Genomic DNA, 22,164 nt, shown 5'->3' on the forward strand with positions numbered 1-22,164 from the left:
TTCTTTCTTGTATTTTATGTTTTAATGGGAGTTCTCAACATCTATTGTGAATGACAAAATTTTAAATTTTAGCTTCTCTACTGTTTGAGTGATTTTGAACATCTCAGTTCCAATTTTAAAAAACCCATTTTAAAATTTTGAAAAAGCACATTTAATTTCTTCTGAATTTTGAATTAGAGGATTATATATGTGTTTAAGTTGCAGTCCTTACTGGAAGTTCAATTTTGATTCGCAAATCAGCATCTCTGCAAATCAACCAATAGTAATGTACTTATACAAAATGATCTTCACAATTAATAACCTGCATCGACTGGGTAAATTTTTGTGCTTTTGCATTCTTGTATTTTATGTTTTAATGAGAATTCTAAAGATCTATTTTGAGTTTGAACATCTCAGTTCCAATTAAAAAAAAAGGCCATTTTAAAATTTTAAGTTTTAGTTTCTCTTTTTGATATGTTTAATTTAGTTTCTCTTGGTGAATGTGGAACTTACAGGAAGAGTAGGCTTGAGTGGGAGCGTAGATGCAAACTTAGGCTTCTTTAGGATTGGGCCACAAACATTGTTCCAACATTTGCTAACACACACTACAAGAAAACAGTGAGTTAGCAACCGAATTTAGCAACCGGATTAAATTCGGTTGCTAATTTAGCAACGGATTCGGTCGCTAGTAATAATTCGCTGTTGCAAAATTGAGGGGGAGAATTGCCGCCCATTTCTGCGGTTGGTGTTTGTTTTACCAGCCTGTGGGCCAGTTGCAAAAATATGATATTATAAAATAAAAAAGAAAATAAAAAATATAAAACGCATCGTATAGAAGAGAATCCCTAAATCTTTTTCAACCCTAATATGTTTTTTGGCTGGGCAGTCCGACTTTTGATCGGACAAAAACCAAAATCCTTCTAGACCTAGTTCGACTTGGACTCTCTCTACTAGACCTAATCCTTCTCCTCTCGTCGCGGTTCGATTCAATCCTGCCATTATTCATGGCGGAGAATAAGCTCTAGGGTGCAGGAAGAAGAAAAGCCACAGGTCTCTTCAATTCGGCTTGTGAATGTAAGTAGTTAAATCGCTTAGATACTTTGAATATACAAAAGCCCTGAGTTATTTTTGTGTCTTGTCATATTTTGCAAGTTTTGGAATGCGACATTGTAGCAAAAAATGCTGTTCTCGTTGTCTGTTTGGTAGCTGTGATTGTGAGATTTCCTTTTCTTAGTGTCATGGATAATCAAATGTTTTTGGGTAATAGATTTATTTTGTTTTCTTCCTGATTAAACAACATTGTAATTCGAGTTTGACAGTAATTATTCATTGTAATTAGTCTTTCTAAACGATTTTATTTAAGGGGCTATCTTTAATTGCGCCTTTTTCCTTTCAATGGTTAAGGAGTTTCTATTTCTTGGGTGAGAAAATTTGGAATGTGATATTGTAGCCAAGGATGTTGTTTATGTCGGTGTTACATTACGAAAGTGATTTAGATGCAGTATTTCTCTAATTATTAAATTACTTCACTTGGTTTTCTTAAGTAGGAATCATAGATTAGTGGTTGGCTTTTTTTTTCTGAAGAGTAATGTTGGTGTTTGGTTGTTGATAGGTCAGTTTGTAATTATTGGTTTTTTCCTAATAAAAATGAAGTCGAGAGAGAAGGATGGAGAAAAGTGCTTGATAAGTCATTCATACAAGTTGTTGGCTTTTGCACCAAAATGTAAACTAGACTAAGAAATTTTATGATTGATTTGCACTTAATCATATTTAATCTTATAAATTAGATTGGCTTTTAAATGCTTATTGGATGAGGTGTTAATCAGGGTGCCACTCATTCATACAAGGTGTTAATCATATTTAATCCTATATGTCATTTTTTGCTTCATTATTAATATATTCAGATGCTTTTCAATTAGTAATCCTATATGGTTTCAAAACCGGAAAGGGAGTACGAGAAGATACTGGTGGTGGTGTAGCAAACGGCGATCTAGTCTGCATTTTTTCATGTTTTATCATCTTTTCGTATTATTCACGTTATTTTTTGTCTTTTCGTATTAGGCCAAACAGTTTTGTTGTGTGTTTTAACCATTAGCTCGTTTCCCATGGAAATAGTAAATACCAGTGAACTGTCTGTTGAAGTAGATGAAAGTTTTGCATTAGTGTAATGCTATATCTATAGGTTTCATTTTTATCTGCTCATGTGCATTAGATATATAGGTTCTGATATAGATTTTTTTTTAACTTTTTGGAGAATTTAGGCATGCAAATAAACATATTGTTGAAATTTGGTACATTTTTCATTTGAATGAAGATATCTTTCTTATTATTCCTGATAATTTCTCCAAACAATATATTACAATATTTCTCCTCCCACATTTTCGATTCAGTCCAAATACTTTGAAATTCCGTTTAGATTTAATCCCTTAGCCAAGTAAGTAGGATCGATTTAGTCCAAAACCAAATTTTGTTAGGTTAGGCTTTTGAATGTGTAATTTGAGATCAAATTAGTCCAAAACGACCCGGACTAGAATAAAACACCGAGTAAAAAAAATTAGGGCTTCGGTGTTTTCAAACCCTATTTCTATTGGAAACAGAGCAATTTGGTGATAGTTTTAGATAAATTGATGCCTAAAATTTTCTTTTCTTTGAGCTGAATTGACATTAAAAGAAAAATTTAGGGGAAAAATGAATTTTAAGTATTAATTCTGAGTTAAATAGTTAAATGTTATATACTTGTACAGCTCTAAATTAACAACATTAACTAACTGACCGTATTTTATATACTTGTACAGTAGTAAATTTTATCGCAGAGTTTTCATCATTGAGGATCCTAAAGCATATGTTGTTTCTACACTGAACAACTCACTCATTGAAGAAGATATTGAACAGTTTACAGCCCCACAAGTAAGAGTTGTACTCACTTTCTCATTTTGTGCTTAATTTTTTTGCTGCTTTTGTGAATAGAGCTACATCCATATGCTTCATTTGCCTTGTTTTAAGCTGCTGCCATTTTCTGTCCAAGTTGTTTTTGCGTTAAACTCCTGTTGTGTTTGATATAATCTTAGTTTTAAAAAATCTGTTTTATTTTAAATGATTGATGGTAATTGTTCAATATGTTTTACCTTAAAAAATATGTTTTACCTTAGAAAACATGTTTCACCTTAAAAGATTTCTATTATAAATTGATGGTAATTATTATGCTAATTTTAACCTTTTTTTCGAATAATATTTGAATTTAATCACAAGGTATAGGTTGAACAAAATGGTTCGCGAGGATAGAATGTGGATGTATAACAACGGTATAATGACTAGAGAATTTATAGATGGGGTTGATCAATTTGTGCATTTTGCATTAAGTAAACCTCAATTGATGAGTGAGGGACATATTCGGTGTCCTTGTACGAGGTGTGTGAATAGATGTTTCCAACATCCAAGTGATTGCAAGGTGCATTTGTATAGACATGGGTTTGTTCCTAACTACTTCGAGTGGGTTAATCATGGAGAATCCTACTACAGTAGTTCCTCTACACAAGTTGAAGAATCAGTATATGATCATCAACCTGATACAAGTCGTCCTTTTCGACAATGTGTGTTCGATGCTGCTGGGCCTGAACTTCAAAGACAAATGACAGAAGAGGAGCCCAATCCCCAATCTCAAAAATTCTTCGACATGCTCCGTTCCTTGGACGAAGAACTATATGTTGGATGTGAAAACCATTATGTTTTATCGATGATGGCTCGACTGCTAAATATCAAGTCTGAGAACCATATGACAGAAAAAAGTTTCGACTCCATCTTGGAGGCAATCCATGAAGCACTACCGACGGGTAACAAAATGGCAAAAAACTTTTACGAGACCAAGAAACTAATTCAAGGTCTTGGTTTGCCTGTTGAAAAAATAGATTGTTGTGTGCAGGGGTGTATGTTGTTCTGGAAGGACGATATTGCTTTATTAAATTGCAAGGTATGTGGGCATGCGAGGTACAAGAAAAGACGTGTTTCAGTGAGATGCAAATTGATTCCTTTCAGAAAGATGGTTTACTTTCCTCTAACTCCGAGGCTAAGACGATTATATGCTTCTAAAGCGACTGCTGAGCATATGAGGTGGCATCATAGTCATGTATGTGATGAGGAAACGATGTGTCATCCATGTGATTCAGAGGCCTGGAAGCAGTTCGACCATATGAATAAGTCATTTGCAGCTGAGCCTCGTAATGTCAGGTTAGGGCTGTGTACCGATGGATTTCAACCATTTGGACAATCTGGTAAACAATATTCATCTTGGCCTATCATTGTTACTCCATTTAACTTACCTCCATGGATGTGCATGAAGGATAAGTATATGTTCCTAACGGCCCTAGTTCCAGGACCTAATAACCCGAAGCAGAAGATAGATGTGTTTTTGTAACCTTTGATACATGAGCTAATGAATCTTTGGGAGGAGGGAGTTGATGCTTATGATGTTTCCTTGAAGAAAAACTTTACACTTCGAGCTGCTTTGATGTGGACTATCAGTGACTTTCCAGCTTACTCAATGTTGTCAGGATGGACTACTGCTGGAAAAAATGCATGTCCTTACTGTATGGAACATTCAAATGCTTTCTCATTGCCAAACGGTCGAAAAACATCATGGTTTGATAATCATCGTAAGTTTCTGCCTATGAATCATACATACAGAAATAACAAGGTTAAGTTCAGACATAATTGTGTTGAGAGAAGGCGTCCTCCACCCATAAAGAGCGGCCAGCAGGTTTTATCTGAAATACAAAGGTTGGGGTTGTTGAGAGTTACTGAACCTGATTCAGAACGTGTGAACAAGCAAATATGTGGCCCAAATTGTGGGTGGAAAAAGAGAAGCATTTTTTGGGATCTTCCTTATTGGAAAACTAATCTGATCCGTCATAATCTTGATGTAATGCACATTGAGAAAAATGTATTCGAAAATGTCTTCAATACTATAATGAACATTGAGGGTAAAACGAAGGATAATGCTAAAGCTCGTGAAGACATTGGTTTATTTTGTAATAGGCCTGAACTTCTAAAGGATGCTATCACTGGTAAATACCCTAAAGCTTGCTACTCCTTAAGTCAAAATCAAAAAAAGTTAGTGTGTGATTGGGTTAAGTTGCTGAGATTTCCAGATGGGTATGTCTTGAACTTAGGAAGATGCGTTGATGATAAGAAAGCTAAGTTATTCGGTATGAAGAGCCATGATTGTCATGTGTTCATGCAACGTTTACTCCCGATTGCTTTTCGTGAAAATCTTCCCAAAAATGTTTGGGAAGCTATTACAGAGTTGAGTTGTTTTTTCAAAAACTTAACCGCAAATGTGATCAAAGTTAATGATATGGAACATTTACAAGATGAAATCCCAATCATTCTTTGCAAACTAGAAATGATATTTCCACCAGGATTCTTCGACTCAATGGAGCATCTTCCGATACATTTGCCTTACGAGGCCAAAGTTGCTGGTCCAGTTCAATTTCGATGGATGTATCCATTCGAAAGGTATTCTAACTCTCAACTTGCCTTCATATTTCACATTTTCTTCCCATTTTCATTCTAAACTTCATTTATATGTAGGTTTCTAGGCCGCTTGAAAAAAAATGTAAAAAACAAAGCACAAGTTGAAGGTTCAATATGTAATGCATACCTAGTAGCAGAGTCATCCAACTTCTGCTCGTACTACTTTGAGCCACAAGTCTACACACGCCACCGTAAAGTTCCTCGCAATGATGATGGAGGCGATGATGATGTTATTGATAAATCGAATTTGATGATATTCTCTTACAATGGTCGCTACAGTGGACGTGCTAAAATAAGATGGTTGGATGAAAAGGAGCATGTTGCAATTCACTCTTACATATTGTTGAATTGTGCAGAAGTTAGGCCATATGTGGAGTAAGTTTCTTACAATTTTACTTTACAATTGAACGTTGTTGGTTATATTCACATACATGTCTTGAATTGTTAAATACACTAGGTTATATAAGGATCATTTGCGAAGCCTACAACCCGGTGCTAATAATGCAACCATCGAATCAGAGGTTGAAAAAAACTTCACCCGTTGGTTTTCAGAGTTTGTAAGTCTTAGTTAAATTGTTAATAATTGCTACCTGTATACATCATTAAGTTCCTCTTTATTGATATCAACTTTCATTTGTTTCAACAGTGCGAAAGTAATGTCATTGAGAACAAGTGTGTTGCCAATTTGGCTTATAAACCGTCCGGAATAGCGATGTCTTTCGATGTTTATTTTGTGAATGGTTATAGATTTCACACAACAATGCATAGTCTTGACCGGTCATCTTCTAACAATGGTGTTTACGTCTTTGGAGATGGTGTTGAATATTATGGAGTAATCGACGAGATAATACAAGTCTCTTATCTTGGTTTGCCGGTTCAAAAAACGGTGTTGTTCAAATGCAAATGGTTTGATCCTACACCAAATGCTGGTATTCGGGTTCATGATCGGTACAACATTGTTGAAGTAAATACAAAGCGGAATTTTAAAAAATACGAGCCATTCATTTTATCATTGCAAGGGACACAAGTATACTTCACTTCATATCCTTCTTTGAAGCGTGATAAGGTTGATTGGGCTGTCGTTTGTAGTGTTAAAGCTAGAGGGGTCTTTGACATACCTGAGAATAAGGTCGCCACTAACAATGATGCTTTTCAAGAAGAAGAGGCTCAACTAATTGAAGTTGAAGTTTCAAATGAAGATGATATTCCATTGAATGATGTAGATAATGATCCTTATTTTGAGATTCCAGGACAAAGTGGAGAAGAAGGAGAAGAAGAGGAAGAAGAAGAAGCTACATTTGAAACAGATACCGAGACCGAGCTTAGTGCTGATTCAGATGATGATATCAATCTCAGTGATGATGATAGTGATTAATTATCAATTAAATTAACGTTGTTATGTGTGGTATTTTTGTTTTTGTTTGTAACTTTTACCTTACTTTGGACTTAGTTTGCTGCTTCATTTTTTCAAAACTTGGTCTATTTTCTCAATTACTGATCTTTTATTTATGTATTTATTAACTTTTTGATGAACCTGCTTGCTGCCTGCAACTTTGACCTTCGTTTGCTGCTTTATTTTTTCTAAACTTTTTGTTATATGAATTGATATACTAGTGTTACAGACTGATATGGATTTTCTTACACTTTCTACAGGATGGTTTCACCTGGAGGCCAGGATGGACATGGTGATAAGCGCACACAACTTAAAGGGAAATCGATAGTGAAAACCAAAAAGTTGTTTTCACGTTTCAGCATACCTAGTTACTTGCATTCGCTTGTTCCACAACCATCTACGCATGAAACACCTTCATCTACGCAAGAGCCTTCTACACCACCCACATCAGTACATGTCCCAATTACACCCCCTTTCGGTCCATCAGAGCCACAATCGTCTGTTCCACATCCCCCACCCGTTGGTCCATCACATTCACAGTCATCTATTTTGCCTCCCCCGCTTGTCGTTTCATCACGTTCACAACCTTTAGATATGCCTACCTTGCTTGCTGGTCCATCAAGGTCACAATCTCCTGTCCAATCTCCCCCACTTTTTGCTTTGTCACGTTCACCATATTCGGATCCATCTACCTTTTTTGCTGGTCCATCACGGTCACAGTCACCTGTTCTGCCTCCCTCGCCTATTGTTTCATCACATGCACAACATATGGATTTGCCTAATTTTCTTTCTGGTCCATCACGGTCAAAGTCGCCTGTTCCGCCTCCCTCACCTACCACTCTTAGAGGTTCCACTCCTTGTTCTAATAGAACACGTCGACACTTGGGTCCATGAAGGAATGCAACATCCAGTGCTCCTAGAGATGCTAATAACAAATTCATTGTGGTGCTTTCACTTGATTACAAATACATAATGTTATTTTGTTGGATAATGTGTTAGTTTATCAACATTAGTTTATTTGCCTTTATCGTTTTATTTAATGTAATGCAGGATTATTGACAACCACATTGCATCGTTGATCACTTCTATCGTCCAACAATATCCACAAGCGGTAGCATGGCAATACAAAATGATACCAGATGCTATTCTACAGAAGTATTGGGAGGAGTTTAAGGTATTAGACAATTTTGAAAGTAACATAATTAGATTTAACCTACATAATCAGTTTATTTTACATTTTAGTACTGTTGTCTTCCCTAACACCATGGACATATCTACTTATTGAAATATGTGCAGAAGGATTGTGTATGGGACTCTTCTATGTATTCAGATGACATAATAAAGAAAGCATTCTTTGCTAAGCTCAAGGAACGATATGCTGGTATAATGAATGGTGTGCGAAAGATGGACATAATGCCTCCTTGGTGCCCTAGAGATGTATGGGATGCTTGGTGGCGTGTATGGGACTCGGCTGCTTTTAAGAGAATAAGTGAGCAAGCCAAGAAAACAAGGCTTGGAAAAGATGGAGTAGCAAAAGGTACTCATACTACAGGTTCGGTATCTCATGCAAAAACTGCGCAACAACTTGTAAGTAGATTTGGGCCTTATCCTATTGTGTAAAAGAATTTGATGTGTTAGAGTTTCTACCGTGTTAAGGTCTCTACTTTGTGAATTGATACTAATCAATATTTTGTTTAGGAAAAAGAGATAGGTAAGCCCTTGAATCCAGATCAGTTCTTCTTGTGGGCACACACAAAAGATCACGACGGAGTTACATTCGTTAACGATCGTTGTAGAAAACCCAAGTAAGTAGTTGTATACATCTATTTTTATATGTTAATATATAAGTTATTTACAGGCATTTAAGGTAGTTGTGTTTGTCGTCTGAAAATGAATTTGTTGCAAGTTTTTTAGATGCTTCTATTTTGTTTAAATTTATCTTGTATTATGATTGATTCTCATTGAGAATTATAATCCAACTGAAGATTAGTATAGGAGAAGTGTGAAATATATAGTAGAGTGGTAGGTGGGTGAAAACGTGCTTATTTTATAGCAAAGTCATATACTTTCCATGCAACTAATATGAAAAAAATACTTTCAAGACTTAAATTAAAATTGCCAAACCTCTTTTATTGTACAGGAAGTATCTAAAAAGAAAGAATGATTGGTAATGTCATCTTCAATCATTGTTGGGTTTGTTGGAACATGCATTACATAAACTAGGTATTGTTGTTGGTGTTGATCCATGGTTTGGTTATTTGGTGTCTGATGTGTTTGGAACATGCATTAAAAGGAGCCTTTAAACTTCTCTTTTCTATTATTTACTAGTTAGGATTCATTTATATTTATTGAATCCTGAAATGGATAAAATCACTTCTCACTCCTTACTATTTATCCTTTTATTATTTTACTTTATTTTGTGGTTTCATGATTAATTGATCCATGGATTTAGAATCTTTGTTTAAGGTTCCTCATATTATGGAACTTGATTGTGGAGGCAATAGACTCACTCCTATTATTGAGTACAATTATAATAGAACATGTTATCATTTATTCTGTTTATTTTCCTTTTCATTCAGAGTCTTTGTATCCTAGTAGCCATCAATATCTTGCTGCATTTTTCAGCAACATCTTATTGCCTTGTGTTGTTTTTAATTATCAAACTAAATGCAACATGTTTCTAATTTCCATTGGTTCTATTTATTGTAGGAAGCTTATGAAAATCTTACCCAAGTTGAAGTTGAACAGACTACTAAGCAACTTGTTGGTTCTATTGATGAACTACGTGCGTTTTACCAGGCAGCTGGTGGGGTAAATAAGGATGGGGAAATTTTTGGACTAGGTTTAGCTGCTTCCCAGTATTATCATGACCGACGTCCTAGAAATTCAAGAGCATCATCTTCTTCAAGTTCTGTTGGTGCATCTAATTTAGGTGACAGTACTGAACTTCATGAAATAAGAGCCACACTTGAGACCGTACAGGAGCGCCTTAATGGGTTCAATGATGAAAGGAGCGGGTTTATAACACATCTAGAGCAAGTAAATGAACGTCAAGATCGATTAGTTGAAGGTATACACTTGCTTGCTAATGCAAGTGATATGAGACATCTACAGGAGAGAATGACAAATATAGAGACACAAATGGGCCCAGCTATTAGCCAAATTCAGATTGCTATCACTGGACTTCAGGCGAGTGTACGGAGGTTAGAGTGTAGCCCTAACTTGGGTTAATCTAGGTGTTGGACTATGGTATATCTTTTGACTTAACTTATTTTTTTGGTTCGTAAGGGTATCCACCGCCGGCAACATTGACTATTCTTTTGACTTAACTTATTAGGTTAACCATAGCGGTGTTAGGGCATTCTAGCTATATATTTTGTCTTCAGCTTATTTAGGCTAATCTATAACATTTCGATATTTATGTCTTTTGACTACAATATCACATATTTATTTATAAATATGAAGTTCTAGTTTCACGAATACTATTAATTGAATTTATTAAGAAGTTTACTTGCAATTATGGTTGTAATTATAAAATAAAATAAAATAAAATAAAATAAAATAATTTCTCATTAATTACAGACGAAATATATTAGTGCAGTCCGTATGGAAATTTGACGAGAGAAAGTATCCAAAATTTTACCGACGAAAATTCTGTTGAAATTCGTCGGTAAACGGTAGTGATGCATGGTGTTTGTTTGCCAGTTAGCAACCTGATTCGGTCGCAAAAACAGGTCACAGAATTTACAACCGCAGTTTGCAACCGATTATTCGGTTGCTAAATGAGCAACCTATAATGAAAATAACAGGTTGGTGGTTTTACCAACACGCTACTTAGCGACCGAAATGATTCGGTTGCTAAATGGTAGATTCCGGTTGCTAAACAGCATCGCAACCGAAAATTCGGTTGCTAACTCACTGTTTTCTTGTAGTGACAAACTGCCGAAGAAAAAGCCGAGGCAGGTAACCTCGAGAAAATGTTTTGCATGATATCTTCTCTCAAGAATGAAACCAAGCAAGGTTAGGTACTATTTCGATGCTGCTGCTGATGTACCGCCATTGCTTCAAAGTTTGGTAGCTCCTTCATGTTCGAAATTGAGGTGCAACATAAAAGAGCAAATGTCTTTGGACATTGGCCTTTCAGAAGGTATAACTGTTGCCTTTTGGTCGCATAAATACATACATGGTAAAAAAAGTAAAGAGTCCAAGTACAAGGAGGATGGTGTTTATCAATAATGATTGGAGAGTCAAGTCGAGTCGAAAAATCAAAGGGGAGGTCAATAGGGTAAGATAAGTTTTTGTGTTTTAAAGTTAGACATTGGTAATGTCTTGCTATTTTGATGTGATGAAACTAAGGTTTTAAGGCTGAAGGTTGAGGTCTAAAGTTGCAAGACTAAAAGTGGTTCCTAATATGGTAGATCAGACTTATTTTGGTATTTGACTTAATTTGGAAAGATGGTCAAATGCATTTATGTGGTAGTGTTGATTCCTATATGACATAAACCAAATGCATTTATGTTGGTTTTTTAGATAATAAATATGTCATTCTATTCAGATGCAAAAGCTTTCATACAATGATTTTCCTTTTCTTCTCTATGTGTGTGTTCTTTTGTGTAGTGAAAATTATAAACAGTTGGATGCAAAAAAATTTCAAAATGTAGAACCAAGGTGGTTTCTGGTTGAGAAACCTGCTGGAATTTCATAAGTAGCTTAGAAATGAAGCACCATTAGCTTAATTTGGTAATTGCTTTATTTTGGTATTTGAATTCATTTGGACAGATGATCATATACGACTAAAGCAAGAAATTGTTTTTCAGAAAATGAATATGTTGTCCTAGTCATATATGCATAAGATTTCACCAGTTATGTTCAATTTCCAATTTCCAAATTCCAAATGATAATTGCTTACTTGTTGTGTGCTATAATAAAGAGTCAAAGTAGTGTTTCTGTTTTGCAAATATTATCTGCTGAGCTAATTCCTCAATTCTTAATGAGCACCATAAGAAGGGCAATACAATGAGCCAAGATAATAAGTTTAACAAGAATACCAATAATTATTTATCTAAACTATGCTGATTGAAATACAAAGAATGAAACAACACTTCTCAAACAACACTTCTCGTGTTCATTAATTATTTATTATTTTATTATTAAAATTATTAAGTATGGTTATATTTACAAACAGTGAGAGTGGAGATTAGGAGCTCCTCTAAATGCAGAGATTAGGAGCTCCTCTAAGCGATTTTTAACTTACATATTCAAATTCTAACTTAAAAATACAACTAAGAGACGGTTGCACATGTTCTTAGAATCTATATTTTTGTTGAGCGAACAGATTTATTTTACTTCAATGAAACACTCACAGAAGATTATAACTTATTAAACAATTTCATCCACTTGTTACAGTTAGTTACAATTTTCTGTTTAGAGCTTGTTATTTCTAATTGTCCATACAGTTGTATATAAAGAGCAACTGCTAGCACATATGATCAATACATTTTTTGTAATTCATTTCTGTAAAACTTCAATCTTCTTGATTTCAATAATATTTTTCATTTCTATCTTTCTCTTCTTTACGATTTTACACTATGCCATTTTCCCTTTCACATGACACAAGATACATGACATATATTTGTTTTCGTGTTGTCTGAATATTTTTCGTGACAGTATTTTAACCGTATGTCATTTTAAGGCAAAATAAAAAATGCGCTCGATTCTCAGATGACATTACGATTACAGAATCTTGTCATCCAAAGAAAATGCGCATTTTCATTAAATTTGATGCGCTCAACAGATGACACTTCTAATAAATGAATGTCATTGTATGCCGAAAACAAAAAATTGGCAAATGAAATTTCACTTACGCGGCCATACCAAATTTTAGGTGCTCTATATCATTTTGACTGAAATTTCAGCTGATATATAAACCCTCTCTCAATCCCAAACCCCAGTTTAGGTTACGCAAGCTTCATCCCTCTCATCCCTCTCATCCCTCTCCATCTCCATGGTTGATTTGAACATGCAATCACTGGGTGAGCTCGAAACACGGTACTGGTAAGCCATATTTTCTTCGTTCCTAGATGTATCATTGATCCTTACTCTATCTTTTCCTCATCCGATTTACTTTTGTGTATGTTGATTTCAGCAGCTGGTATAAGGATCTTGTGATTTTCAGACCTATCATTGAAAGGTTTAGATCTCTCGCTTAGCTACACTAATTTTATTGTATTTAGATTCACTGTTGTAAATCTTGGGTCTTTATCTTTTTTAATCTAGGGCAAGACAGTGCCTGATACAGTAGATGGTATGAACTCATCTGATTCCTTTTTATTTGAACACTATTTGCAGAGATAGTAAGAATGCTTCAGTACATGGAAAGGCTGACTGAAGAGATTATTAATCGGTTCATGCCTTTAGCTATGGGAAGATTTCTTTAACTTACTGAATATATGTTAATGTTATGTTGGTTTGAACTGATTGGTCATGCCTTTAGAAGTGATTGTGTATGTTTGATGTACTCTTTTGGAACCTAGAACTCATTGATTTAGGAAACTAGCCTGATTTAGTATATATATTGTTATGTGGGTTTGAACTGAACGATTACATATATGTATGATGTTTTGGGTGATGATGAAATGATTGGTATGAACTGATTGGTTCGATATAACTGTTTAGGAAGCTAGGACTCATATAGTTTATGTATGAATGATCATTAAGCATGTGGCTGATTAGGCATACTCTAAAGCTTTGAATGTTCGTTGAGATTGACATTACTCTTACACCTATGAGTTATACTGCTAGAAGTGATTGAGTATGTGTATGTGTATGAAACATGCTTATGTATGATGTTCTGTTGATGTTTATGTTTGAGGTTCTGTATGAGTATGTGTACGATTGTTCATTTGGGCATGCAGCTTATTAATCATGCATCAAGTATTAGAGGAACATTGATGAATGATCATTACGCATGTGGCTGATTAGGCATACTCTAAAGCTTTGAATGTTCATTGAGATTGACACTACTCTTACACCTATGAGTTATATTGCTAGAAGTGATTGAGTATGTGTATGTGTATGAAACATGCTTATGTATGATGTTCTGTTGATGTTTATGTTTGAGGTTCTATATGAGTATGTGGACGATTGTTCATTTGGGCATGTAGCTTATTAATCATGCATCAAGTATTAGAGGAACATTGTAAAAGGGTCATTAAGCATGTGGCTGATTAGGCATACTCTAAAGCTTTGAATGTTCATTGAGATTGACACTACTCTTACACCTATGAGTTATACTGCTAGAAGTGATTGAGTATGTGTATGTGTATGAAACATGATTATGTATGATGTTTTGTTGATGTTTATGTTTGAGGTTCTGTATGAGTATGTGTACGAGGAACATTGTAAAAGGGTCATTGAGCATGTATTAAAAGGTAAATTTAGGCTAATTGCATGTACTGATATGGCTTGCAAATGATAAGATATCACCATACTCTTTTTGAAATTGAACATGACCTATGATGATAAGTAAGGAATAAGTTGTCTTGAATAAGTAAGGAATAGACATGCACGAATAAGTTGTCTACTTGTTATAGCATGTTCACTTGAATATACATGTCTTCTTGAATAAGTTGTCTACTTGTTATAGCATGCTAGGCATACTCTTAAAGCTGAAAATGTTATGAACTCAACTGGCTCATTTTTATTTGAAATGATAAGTAAGGATTCTGAATGCAATTCGTTTATGAAGCATGTATGGAGCATGTATTAAAGGGTACATTTAGGCTAATTGCATGTACTGATATGGCTTGCAAATGATAAGATATATTTTGATTAGATAGAATATACATATACATATGAACTGAATAACAAGTTCTACATAAAGGGTTATGTATGTGCATTGGCCATACTCTTACTATGTTCCTTTCCACTCGGTTTGATATCGTAACAACAACATTAAACATGGTGATAGGTTTATGATGCATTCAGCACAAATAGAGTCCCTTGTTTTGACAGCATCATAAACCTCATTACCAAGTTTAGAGTACCACAAGTACAACCCAAGTGGAATGAGCATTGTAAAAGGGTCAGTTTAGTCTACTTGCACATACATACAAACTGAATAGCGAAGCTCTACTTTATATTACAAAAGGGGGGATGAGTGTTGCCTTTCGGTTGTAATTGACAGTCCAAAGTTCCTTAGCTGTTCTGACTAGTGAAAGGAAATTTGGAATTAGAATGAGAACCACATTTGGATATCACATTGCCTTTCAATGCTCCTTTCACTTAGTCAAGACAGCTTAGGAGATTTAAACACCCTTCATATTCAGCACAAACAGAGTCCCTTGTGGTGACATCATCATAACCCTCATTACCAAGTGGAAGAAGCATTATAAAAGGGTCAGTTTAGGAGCGCAAAGCTCTACGTTATATATTACAAAAGGGGGGGGGGGAATTAAAGGTCCAAAACTCCTTAACTCTTTTGACTAAAGAAAGGAAATTTGGAATTGGAATGAGAACCACATTTGGAGCTCACATTGCCTTCCGATTCTCCTTTCTCTTAGCCAATATAGTTTAGTAGATTTGGACACCCCATATGCACTTTGCATACTCCTCAGTCCATATCCGGGCGATCCCCTCATACTCTTCCATGTTGCTGCGGTATTGCTCATCAACTGCTTCTTGCCCAGGAAATGGCTCCTCACTGGCTGTAGAAATAGATCATATATGTTCCACAGACACTACAAAATGCATAGAATAATTAGAACAAAAAAATGATGTTGTATGTTTATCAAATGAAATAGATAAATGGTTGCATTATACCGTGGCAGTGGAAAAGCGATGGTTATTAAGGATACGGGAAAGATTAATCAACCCTTGAGGAGCCACGTTAGGATGATATATCCTATTCCGGAAACAAAACTGAGAATAAGAGGAGAGATGTATTAGTGTATGTTTCATATAGGTGAATATATCTTACTGATCTGAGTTAATATTACTTTTGCAGGTCTGTTTGGGAAATCCGGATGGTAGCTGATTCTTATTTCAAATACACCCCTTTCATATGGGGTGTATTGGGGGCCTTTCATTCTGATCGACCATTTGAAGAAGTTACCATCGAGCGGACCTGTACGTTATCATCCAAGAAGAATCATTAGAAATACATAGAAGAAACCAGGAAGGGTTACAGAACAACTATGGATTGATATACGTACCATTGATGGCCAAAAGCCACTCTGGGTTCTCCATGTACAACTTATTCAAGCCAGCAATTATTTCTCCTGGAGTTTCAACAAGGGGATCCATTGTTGGTAAGTTTTCTGGCTGTTGAAGGTATCATTCTGAATTATGATGCATATATTTATAGTGACATGATTGTGGTAAGTGAAAGCCCGTGTTAGGGGAAGGGTCACGTAATTACTACTGAGTTTAGGGTTGTGTGTAATATTAATGACCTGTTTGGCTTTTGCAGATAGCAAGACCTTTGGTATTATAGGCCTAATTATTACTCCAAGATATGGATTGACTTATGGAAGATATTGGTTATTATTTTTGTGTTTTAATTCAGAAATGTATTAGGTATTCAAGATATGGATTGATGTTAGGCACAAATGTAAACATATTATGAGTATTGGTCTCCAATAAAATTGAAACCATTGTTATACAGAATTTAATCTTCACATTTTAGAATGTTTCTGTATTCAGGTATAAAAATCAGAAATTCAAACGAAGAAGAAGGCATAAAGTGACATTTTAATTTTGAAAAATGTCATCTAAACAGCAATAAAAAGACATTAAAAAAATGTTTATGTCATATGAAAAAAACTCCTTTGACATGGTTGATTAAGACCTGTGCCATCTAAACAGGCTATAACGGCAGAATTTATTATACAAATTGTCATCTCAAATTAAATATGTCAATTTCCCACACGCTAACCTGACGGTTTTAATTGTCAGCATGTCATGTGATGACATTAAAGGTGACGTCAGTAATAAATAAGCTTCATCGATCGTAACAAGGGAAAGATGACAATAATAAAATAGGCTAATGTCATGTGTGATGACGAAACATGACAGAACCTGACCGTCGTCTGAAGGTGCAATAGACGGCAGCGAGCCCCGTGACAGATTTATATCTCGCGGGACGACGGTTTTTAACCGTCGTCTGAAGAGGGTTTTGGCGTAGTGTTAACATTCGCAAGAATTTTAATATTTTTATTTATTAAAATGTTAATTTTTTGTAAGCAACGAAACTGCTATTGTAAATTATGATGGAATGAAATTTAAGGCAACAACTTATTTTAAAGCAAAAAATGTTATTTTAAACGTAACATATAGTTATTGCTATGAATGTTTTATTTTACAATAAATTTATTGTTGCAAAAGGTAATAATTTCATATGGAAATAAAAAAAAAAATTGTTTGCAACAATTTTTTTAATCCAAAACATTATAATATGGAAATAGAAAAAATATTGTTTGCAACCAGATACACTTTAACAGGAACTTAGAAAACACAAAAAGTACTTTCTAAGTGGACAAATTATGATTTTTTTTTTCTAGATGTATATACTTAATTTTATATTTTAACATATTTTTCTAAGTTGGTTCAAAACAATCCAAACATAGTCGAAATTGTTTGAGTGGAATATTTAATAATCTCATATTGTTTGGCTGGAAAGATATCTGAAGGATGGTAAATATTACAATTACTTAAATACTTATGTACAAATAATTTATCAATTTTTGTTTCTTTTGAGGCTCAAATTAACCTCTCATCAAAATTGATTGACCTTTACAAGGCACAAAACATTATCCCAAATAAAACACAAGTTGAGCTTACTATCAAAGTTTTTTTTTTTTTTAAATTCAAAAGAATTATAAGAAAATACATTAAAACATTTATGAGAGAATTAAGATTAATATCAAGCATTGCAATTTAAGGAAAACATAATGATATGAGTTATTACAATTGAATTGTTCCCTCCTATAAGAATATAAACCAAATTCCCATGGTAGGGAGACACAGGGCGGATGTAGGGGGTCAAAGGGGCATTTGGCCCCCTTCATCCCCAAAAAAAAAAAAAAATTGTCCAAAACAACGTCGTTTTGCCTTGTGGGTTTTTGATATAAAAAGAATGGTTAAGGTGCAAAAATACCCCTAACGTTTTGGATTAGGAGCAATTTTACCCCTAACGTCATAGTGTCTGAAATTGATCTAATTTATCCTACAAATATTAGGGGTAAAATTACATCATTTTAGATGTTAGGAGTAAAATTGCTCCTTACCCAAAATGTTAGGGGGTATTTTTGCAACTTTATCCTAAAAAGAAGCAGCATAGGTAAAGGCAGCAGATCGTTTTCAAGCTATGACCGATCGTAGATGTGAATTGCCACCTCGTAATCGTCGATTTATTTAGCATTAGAAGTTTTTATTATTATTTTAAAACATTTTGTATCGAATAGTAATTATGTACTAAAGTATATTTTTTAATTAATGCTATTTTGTCTAAAAAATAATTTACATAGAGTTTTACCCCCTCCCTCAAATCCTGGCGGGAGAGACATGACTGATCAACATTTTTCATGTAAAAAGTACAAGGAAAATATTTTAGAATGTCTGTTTTCGTCGGTATTAAGGCAACCATTTATGGTAAATGGGGTGAAGTTTCTTTTATAATTGTGTTTCCTCATTTCTCCATAACATGTAAAATTAGAGAACTGAACGAAGAATACAATCAATCCAAATGTTATATCTATAATAACAAATTGAGCAATTACAGGAGTAATATCAAAAAATTGGTTCCTTCTTAATTTTATTTATGTAGTAGAAAATTATGTGTGATAAAAGAACAACCATAATAACAAAATTAGTCATGTTCCAATGTATTTAAAAAAAGGATTAGAAGCTGGTGTCAGCTTAATCACTCTTTCTCGTTGCTGTTTGTTTAAATTCCCATCTAGGCCAACAGATGCTTTTGGAGAGCATGGTTCTGCCAAGAAGAATCAGACAATGCTATCTGATTCTATTCCACTGTAGCCAAATGACAAATAGCAATATTGTAATAAACAAATTTCCTTGTCTCATAACAAAATGTAGAGATTCAGACAACCCTATCTAGAGAAACAAACATCTAGGGAAGCATATAATTCACAAGACTGTTCCAATGTTTATAATTTTCACATCTAGGGAATTGGAAACTGAACATAACTGGGTGAAAGCTTGTGCATATGATGACTAGAACATATTCATTTTCTAAAAAACCATTTCTAGCTTCACTTGTATACCAATGAATGCTACCAAATAAATGTCTTTCATCATCTATCTAAATTAACTTAATTACCAAAATAAGTCCATTACCAAAATAAACATCATAATTGATAAACATCATCATTCTTCTACCTTGACTGTTTACTTTCTTAACCTTGTATTTATGCGACTAAAACGCAACAGTTTATACCTTTTTAAAGGTAAATTTGGGAAGACACTTGCTCTTCTGTGTTGCACCTCAGTTTCGAACTTGACCAAGTTGCCAAACTTTGAAGCAATGGCAGTACATAGCAGTATCATCTACATAGTACCTAGTCTTGCTTGGTTTTTGTCCAACACTCCATAGAAAGATCTCAGGAGCTGACGAATGTAACAAACTCGAAGCTGTTTTGGATATGCTTTTCAGCATGTCTTCATCGGATTTGTCATTCCCAATGCACATCACAAAATCTGGGGATTTTTCATCAGTGATCATTGCAGAAAGTATTTTCTCTCCTACAAGCCCTTTAATGACTCCTTACATATTAATTGGTTAAGTAAGACTCAAGGACGGATAGAAAAAAAGAAAACCATGTACACAACTGATATCATACTGTGTCTTCTGCTGCAAATGTTGTTCCACAGCCAACAACTTGAGACCAATGCCATTGCAAATGTCTATGTCATCAACTCCAACAATAAATGTTGTTTAACGAAGAAGAAGATGAGTACACAGACTGTATAATATATTTTGATTTGGCAAAAGAATGTCTGGATTATATGAATTTGCCTTCAAAAAAGTTTGGATTGTTCAACTGTGATGAATTTACAAGGAGTCTATATAGCAATTAAAGGGAAAAAACTCAGTTATGGGTACTCGAAGACCACTTTGGATTGAAAAGATTATGGAACAAAATTTCATGTTTTGATTTTATTTCCCCTCTCATCCCTCTCTTCTTCAGCTTTACATCGAATGGAGAAACTTTGGTTCAGACAGGGAATGATCGACTTGGCATATACGACACAAAAGATGGTAGCCAAACTTTTTAAGGCAAATTCATATAGTCCAGATTGCACCCGCATACTTATTGTCCCAACAAAAAAGGTCGGGTTGATCATCATTTCCAATTGATTTCAACATAGTATAGTAATACATTTTATTTGTACCTCTAAACAGCCACGCCACACCCCATAGCATGTCATCCTACAATATCAATCAAACTAGTCACATTTCAAAACATGGTTAACAATTTTTCACATTTGCATAAAATTGAACAAAGAAAATTGAACTACCAACCTCTGGGCATTGACTAGCTATGCAAATATCTTCGGTATAAAACAAGTATCAAGATCATAAGTGAAATAAACTTCTTTTCTTCCTATCCTGAGCAGATTGTAAACAGGAAAAAAGGTAAGCAATTACCTCCAATATCTCTTTATTTGGTATCATGAAGATAATTTTGTACGGGTTCATGACTATCTGTTGATGATCCTTCTACCAACATAAGAAGGCAAAGGAAATATGGCTATGCAAAACGTAGTCGTGTGTCCGTTTGTAAGCCTAAACGCAATCACATCCCATTAACAGATATACTCTTTTTGTTTTCTTTTTGTATGCTTATGTAGGTGTATTTGTATTGTGTCAGATCTTCAATTGGTAATTTGGTAGGAGTAACATAGTGTTAAGCCCAAAATATACCTAAAATATCATCAATGATTACATCAATATTGCTACGAATTTATGCTATTTATAACTGTTTAGAAAGCTTTTACTCTCGAATATGTTTCTTTCTTGTAGGGTACATAAATATTTGGTAAAATCCAAATAGGAACGAAAAGAGCTCAAAAACAGAAGAAAAACCCTACAAAAGGAGTCGAAGACGACAGAAATTAAAAACGCCAAGTCGAGGACGAGAACAAAAGCCGAAGAAGTGAAAAACGTTCCGTGCCGCGACCGCGGCCCCCAAATTCTCGGTCGCAACAAGCGTTCTTCAGCTTCTCCTTCCCTTCGTTCGAAGACCAATTGATGCTCCCCCATTCTCGGTACGAGCAGGAGTCTGTAGAAGCCTAATTGCACACTTTCGTTTTCGACGAAACGCGATTGTTCGGGTGGATAAAGACGTCCTTTCACAACGGATACGATTCACAACGGACGCGACACTTCAATCAAGACTCTTCAACATCTATAAATAAAGAGTTGATGGAGAGTTGAAGATATGTAGAAGAAAGAGATTAGTATAGAATTTATGGAGAAATTCCGAGTCAAGTGATTTAGAAGTTAGATTTCGATTCTGTAAAAAGCAATATGCTGTACACACATTGTTTATTCAATAATAACAAGTTCAGTAGCGTTTAGACATTGTTCCAATTTAGTTTTCATTTTGGTAGTAGACCGACCAAGTCTCTATTACGAAGATTCAACGAGAAGATTGAGTAGAGGATCCGCCCCTGAGCCTGACAAACTCTAACGAAACCCAAGGAAAGGATTGACAACCCGTTCACTTGCAAGTCGTCGAATGTTTCCATGCTTCATGTTCTCTGTAAACTTGTATCAATTTATATTTCATCTAATAAAGTCCGTTCTATTCGATAGATTTTTATGCAGCACTTTGGTAAAGGATCCGAAGTGGATGCTGGTGTTTTCATTAAAACGTATTTAATTCAAAATCTTTACAAGGAAACTTTGTTGAACACTTAGGCAAATTATTATTTCGAAAGAGTTTTAATTTGATTAAGGGCAATTATCCCGGATAGGGTTTTGTCATGTTCAAAGCCTAATAATTAGAGGTTCCGTCATTTATTTCATCTTTATAATTCATACAAAGTTTAAAGTTGTTTTCTTTGCTTAATGCAAACAAATACATTTGTTTACTTTTCTAAAAAGTACTAAACATTCTTGTCTTGCAAATTCATTCTTAAATCAGAATATTTTCTAACATTTTCATATTCTAATCTAATTCTCATTCTAGCAATTTCAAAACCAAAACCGATTAAACGATTTTACATATTATAAACCT

The 22,164-nt window shown here is 34.6% G+C and overlaps 1 protein-coding gene across 1 annotated transcript; it reads left to right on the plus strand.

The window, feature by feature from the left end:
* Positions 1 to 6,825: 6,825 nt before the first annotated feature.
* Positions 6,826 to 10,132, plus strand: LOC136235987 (uncharacterized). The gene is made up of 6 exons (XM_066026115.1): positions 6,826 to 7,846; positions 7,952 to 8,075; positions 8,198 to 8,488; positions 8,600 to 8,706; positions 9,481 to 9,487; positions 9,611 to 10,132. The coding sequence occupies exons 1-6, from the start codon at positions 7,659 to 7,661 to the stop codon at positions 10,130 to 10,132; spliced, it is 1,239 nt and encodes a 412-aa protein (XP_065882187.1). The 5' UTR covers positions 6,826 to 7,658.
* Positions 10,133 to 22,164: the final 12,032 nt, after the last annotated feature.

The sequence above is a fragment of the Euphorbia lathyris genome, chromosome 7 (genome assembly GCF_963576675.1).
Source record: "Euphorbia lathyris chromosome 7, ddEupLath1.1, whole genome shotgun sequence".
Taxonomy (NCBI): Eukaryota; Viridiplantae; Streptophyta; class Magnoliopsida; order Malpighiales; family Euphorbiaceae; genus Euphorbia; species Euphorbia lathyris.

Excerpts from the sequence above, each read along its gene's own strand:
- LOC136235987 (XM_066026115.1), top strand. The coding sequence starts at position 7,659 with ATGCACAACATATGGATTTGCCTAATTTTCTTTCTGGTCCATCACGGT. Across the intron at positions 7,847-7,951 it reads CTAATAACAAATTCATTGTG|GATTATTGACAACCACATTG; the intron begins GTGCTTTCACTT and ends AATGTAATGCAG. Across the intron at positions 8,076-8,197 it reads AGTATTGGGAGGAGTTTAAG|AAGGATTGTGTATGGGACTC; the intron begins GTATTAGACAAT and ends AAATATGTGCAG.